General features: G+C 42.7%; 1 protein-coding gene and 1 pseudogene across 2 annotated transcripts in view; both read right to left on the bottom strand.

The window, feature by feature from the left end:
- Nucleotides 1–4,055: 4,055 nt before the first annotated feature.
- Nucleotides 4,056–4,163, bottom strand: LOC115856703 (small nucleolar RNA SNORA70; annotated as a pseudogene).
- Nucleotides 4,164–4,506: 343 nt separating this feature from the next.
- MATN2 (matrilin 2) overlaps nucleotides 4,507–6,000 on the bottom strand; it is a 156,022-nt gene continuing 154,528 nt past the window's right edge. For both annotated transcript variants that reach the window (XM_030862965.3, XM_030862966.3), the window contains exon 19: nucleotides 4,507–5,008. In XM_030862965.3, coding sequence (XP_030718825.1) covers nucleotides 4,953–5,008 — 56 coding nt within the window. In that variant the 3' untranslated portion in view covers nucleotides 4,507–4,952. The remainder of the gene's footprint in view (nucleotides 5,009–6,000) is intronic.

Here is a 6,000-nt window from a genome sequence, read left to right as displayed (position 1 = left end):
TGCCTGTCAGAGAAATTCTTTCTCTCTCCTATTCTAAATGATAATCTTGCTGAGTAGAGTATCCTAGGTTGCATATTTTTCCCTTTCAGGACTTAACTGAATATATCTTGCCACTCCCTTCAGGTCTGTAAGGTTTCTCTAGAGAAATCAGCAAGAGGCTTCCCTTGTAATTAACTCTTTGTTTTTCTCTTGCTGCCTTTAGAATCCTCTTTTTATCTTTAACTTTTGCCAGTTGAATTATAATATGTCTTGCTGTAGGTCTGTTTGGGTTCATCTTGTTTGGGACCCTCTGTACCTGGATATCCGTTTCCTTTCTAGGTTTGGGAGGTTTTTAGCCATAAGTTCTTCAAATACGTTTTCGATCCCCTTTTCTCTTTCTTCTCCTTTTGGAATTCCTATTATGCATAGATTGGCACGCTTTATATTATCCCATAGGTCTCTTATATTGCTTTCTTTTTTTTTTTTCATTTGGCTTTCTGACTGCTGTTCTGATTGGGTGATTTCTATTCTATCTTGGTTCTTCTGCACTATTCAATCTGCTGTTCACTGCCTTTAGCTCTCATCTCTGCAGATGAGTTTTCTAATTTTTCTTGGCTCCTCTTTAGAGTTTCTAGTTCCTTTTTACAGTAATCTGTATCTCTATTGATAGCCTTTCTTAATTCCTTCAGTATTTTCATTATCTATTTTTTTGAACTTGGTGTCTGTCAGACTGAAGAGATCTGTTTGTTCTTTCAAAGGGGAGTTCTCTTGATATTTTAACTGGGGGTCATTCCTCTGCTTCATTTTACTTGTATTTCTCTTACTCTGAGTTTAGGAGAAACAGTTATCTATTGTGATCTTGGAGGGCTATGTAGGAGCATCCCTGTGTAGCCTGCGTGGGTTTAATATTTTTGGTGCGAGGGCTGTGTTTAGTATGGATGCCTGCCACCTCTTTCCTCAGTGTGTCCTTATCTCCTTGATAAGGGGGTGTGACTGGTGGTGTGACCAGCGCCTGCACCGGATGTTAAGTGGGGCCTTCTTTTTGCTCTTTGGTTGTTATAACCCTGTCAGGCACAGTATCTGCTCCCTAGTTGTTGGAGTAGAAGCCCCCAGATCCGTTTCTGAGTTGCGCTTCTGAGCTGCGGTGCGAGGTAGGTGGGATTGAAGTGCTCCCACTGGGAGGAGAGCCACTGAGTATTCCTCCGCCAGAGCTGTCTGCCTGGGAGTGCGCTCTATTGTTAACCTGTCATCCTTTTGTGCGGGCTCACAGAGTACACTGTTGGCACTGCCATCTGTCCTGCCTCAACCGTAGGAGTGCTGGCAACTGGCTCTGGTACCCCTGAGGTGGTGTTTTCACAAGGCCACCAGCGCAGATCCACTGAAGTCAGGTCCCAGGACTGCAGTAGTCTCGCACCTGGACCCTCTGTGGAAGCTATGGAGGCAGCCCAGACCTGTCCCAGCCATGGGGACACCCGTTTATCAGTCCACGTCCCGTAGTGCTGAGTTTACAAAGCTGGAGGTGGAGGTGTAAACCCGCGTCTCACACAGCCCTGAGGAGAGGTTTAGCCCTGCTTCCTAAGTTGCACAGCCTCCAGCACCTGATCCCGGAGGCCGCTGGGGCAGTGGCTGGTACACAGAGGAAAGAGGCTGCCACACTGGGCCCTGCCCCCTCCTTCGTGCGCTGCTTAACAGTGGCGCTTTGCTTCTATGGTGGGCCTGGGCTTCTGTGTACACCTCTGCTTGCGGCCGTACCGCGCTCCAGCCCCTTTGGGCTGTCTCCACACGGCCAACCCCAATCCTCTCCCCAGGTCTGTCCTCTAAACCCAAGTTTCAGCACCCAGCCCCCACGTGTACCCACGGGCGCGGGCGTCTCACGCTGGGGAGCACGGAGAGGTGGCACGTGGTTGTGCTCCCATCTGAGCCGCTGATTCCTCTTCACAGCTCCTTCCCAGGGGCGCAGGTCCCATCCTGCTTCCCCCACCCCCGCCTCATCCTACACAGGTTCACGGGGAGATCTTTCTTGTCCTTTCAGGTGTTTAAGGTCTTCTGCTAGTGCTCAGTAGGTATTCTGTGAGAATACATACGTAGATGTATTTTTGGTGTATTTGTGGAGGTGAGTTCCATGTCCTTATACTCCGCCGTCTTGATTAGAGCCCTGAGATAGTACTGTTTGACAGATGAGGAAATCAAGGCTTGGAAAGGTCACACAAATAATGAAACTGGAAAGCAAAACTTTTATACCTGAGATGTACATAGAGCAAAACAAGGAAAATGGAGAACTATTTCAAATTTTAGACAATATTCAAGTTAAATATTTTAGATTAATATGTAAATTTGATGGACTGGTTGGAGGTTTTGTCTCCCACGAAGGCATTTTCCTTCCCAAGTTGGAGAAAGTTGAAACATGTATTTAATAGCTAAAGTGTGTGGGAGTGGTGGCTGTGTGTTTGTGTGCACACAGTCTAGAGCCACTAGAGGGAGCCAGGACTCAACAGAAGACAGATTTGCGCCAGCTGGAAAATGCCTAAACTCTGACTACATCTCAAAAGGTAATGCCAACCCAAATCAGCACTTCTAATGAAAACGTGTTTTCAGGATCATTGGGAGGACTCAAATATGAATATAAACTGAAGGTTTAATACTTCGAATCACAACTCTTATGCTTGGAAAGAATTAGATGATTTCCAGATAGGATTGTAGCCCAGGAGATGTTCTTCCTAGTTTAGCACACTGCCCTTTGGGAGGAAATTTTGATGGGAACACTTGTCTTGAAGTATTTAAACATAAGCCTATTCAAGGTGTTTTGTTTGTAAAAGCATCATTTGGCCTCAAAAATACAGTAGGTTCCATAGGATGGATGTCATTGGGGGTGGGGGGGGGTCTTCATTTCTTAAAGAAGCTGCCACTTGTATTTTCTTGATCCTATAAGTGCCTTGAACTGATAGATTTGAAGTCTCCTTCGACTCTATCCCAATCCCCACTTCCTTGTTTTCCCAGGGACAACACCACTCTTGTGTGTATCCTTCTGGAACATATTTTGTACTTAAATGTACATATTTATGTATCTTTGAACAACTAGCAGTGTAGTTTGTTTTTTTTTCATTTACCGAAATGGTATGCTAAACACAGTTTGCCATTGACTTTTTAAATTCATCTTTGTTTTTGAGTTTTACCATGTATACATGTAGACAACATGTTTCTTCTAATTTTTTATTTTTTCGTTTGTTTTTGGCTGCGTTGGGTCTTTGTTGCTGCGTGCGGGCTTTCTCTAGTCGAGGCAAGCGGGGGCTACTCTTCGTTGCTGTGCGCAGCCTTCTCGTCGTGGCTTCTCTTATTGCAGAGCACGGGCTCTAGGCATGCGGGCTTCAGTGGTGTGGCTCACGGGCTCTAGAGTGCAGGTTCAGTAGTTGTGGCGCACGGGCTTAGTTGCTCCACAGCATGTGGGATCTTCCCGGACCAGGGCTCGAACCTGTGTCCCCTGCATTGGCAGGCAGATTCTTAACCACTGTGCCACCAGGGAAGCCCAATACATTTCTTTTAAATATTGCATAGTATTTCTGAGGTATGCCACAATTTATCAGTTCCCTCTCTGAAGATGATTTAGGTTATTCGTAATTTGTTAACTTTTATCAACTCGAGTAACATTCTTTTTCTTTTCGGACAAGAAAGTAGGATTTATTGGTGGGCATGAGTAAGGAGAGGACAGCGCCAAGGCTCTCATGCGTGCAGGGCCTGCCATTTGTCCAGAGAGCCACGATTAGGGATGTATTTGACCCCACAGGCCCCGGGATGAGCCAATTTTCTGCCACCATGTTTTCAAATTCATCTGCATTAAACTTAGTAAATCCCCACTTCTTGGAGATACAGATCTTCTGGCGGCCAGGGAACTTGAACTTGGCCTTGCGGAGTGTCTCAATCACATGTTCCTCGTTCTGCAGCTTGGTGCTGATGGACATTATGATTTGGCCAATGTGGACCCTGGCCACTGTGCCCTGGCGCTTTCCAAAGGTACCGTGCATACCTGTCTGGAGCCTAGATTGGGGACAGCATGCCAGTCATTAATTTACACTGGAAAGGGCTGTCTCCAACGTCCGTTAGGGCAACCTGTGTAGGCAACAGGCTGCATACACTACCGAGGAGGCTAAAATCATCTAGTTAGATACCTGTAACTGCAGTAGCTAGAGTACAGGGTAGGGCTGCATTTTCAGTTTTACTAGGTGTTGATAGATTATACTCCAGAGGCTGCCCATTTGTGTTCTCACCAGCAGTGTACAAGAGCCCCCGTATTTTCACATCTTTACCAATGCTATAGTCAGACATGCTAACTTTTGCCAAGCTGATTGTTTTAACCTGCGTTTTCCTGATTCTCAGTGAGACTCAACATTTTTTTCATATGTGTTTCAGCCATTTCTCATGTATACATACCTTGCATTTAAAGTTAAACTTAGAATTTTACACAGTACCATTCTCTGAAGTGAATTTTAATATTGTATTAAAAAAATGTAACTTGTTACACGATACATATGTTCTATGACTTTATGTATACATCCATATACATATATCAAGGTAAAGTCCAATACAAAAAAAAAAAATAGTTTTCCCATGGCCAGTGTTCTATGGAAGTAAGACTGTGCAAACTTTATTTTGGAGTCAAATAAGATTGCAACACTAAGGCAGAACAAGGCAAAAGCAAATGTGTCCACAGTATATTACAGAATATCTTGCATAGCTTATTTGTTCTCACTTGATAAACTCATTTTAGGATTCTGAAAGATTTTTTTTCTCAATGAATTTATACAAGTTAATGTGTACTTTTTGCCTTTGCTCTATAGCAAACCAGCTTTCTCAGTACTAGTTATGTTTCAGTTTACAACCTTACAGAATTAATGATAGCTTGAGCTTTTGGGGCTCTGAACTGTTTCACTGTAATCCTTGATACAATGACGTACAAATACATGTAGCATTTTGAATCTTCATCTGTATCTCAGGCGATTTTCCAGGGCTTCCATTCTCTGTGTCATTTCTTCTAGTAAATCTCAAATTAAGGAAGAGGAATCTGAATGGCCTATATTTATTTACATTCAAATCAACCTGATTTATCTACATAAGAATTTGTGTCCTGAAAAATCTAAGGCTTTTGGTTTTTTTCCCCATTTCTGTTAAGTAAGTATTTTAAAATTCTGACTTATAAGTTTATAGTAACTCATTAGCACGTGCTATCAAGACTATAAATCTGTATGGGGTTAAATACTCTTTTCTTTTTTTAACTTTAAAGCCAGATATTTCAGATTTTTCTTATTAAAAATTTTAATTCTACTCACACCCCTGTTGCTTATAAATTAATTTGCCATAGCACACCTCTTGAAGCCAAACTGATAATGTTGGGAATGAGGTGAAGAGAAGAAAACAAAAGGATTAGGCCTTGGAAAGTAAGATATGACATTAGAAGAGATGAAGAAAGATGGGGAGTTTTCACCAATGATGATAGGACCAAAGTGTAGCAGCCTTGAAGACTTCTGACCTATGCTCTTTTATTTTTTTTATAATTTTTTAGATTTTTTTTCTTTTTTTGGATGTGGACCATTTTTAAAATCTTTATTGAATTTGTTACAATATTGCTTCTGTTTTATGTTTTGGGTTTTTGGCAGCGAGGCATGTGGGATCCTAGCTCCCTGATCAGGGATTGAACCCGCACCCCTGCATTGGAAGGCAAAGTCTTAACCACTGGACTGCCAGGGAAGTCCCAACCTATTCTCTTTTCTATATAACTGCCTTATTCTCTTGTGAGGTAAACTCTCAGAGGTGGGCTGGGAAAAGGCAGAGCAGAGGAGCATTACAATAAACATTTGTCTTCCTTCCTGAAGCTTCTTAATACCCTCCACCTGCTCCCTCAATGGCAGAATGAGAGCCTGGATTCATCACCTGTATTAAACACTGTCAGATTATTTTACTTTACTTTATGGAGCATATTTCCAGTTTTCAGAGAGGGAATGGCTGTATGCTGTTCTTTATTTTATAAAC

The sequence above is a fragment of the Globicephala melas genome, chromosome 17, assembly GCF_963455315.2.
Source record: "Globicephala melas chromosome 17, mGloMel1.2, whole genome shotgun sequence".
Lineage (NCBI taxonomy): Eukaryota > Metazoa > Chordata > Mammalia > Artiodactyla > Delphinidae > Globicephala > Globicephala melas.
This window is presented reverse-complemented; position numbering and strand designations above follow the sequence as displayed.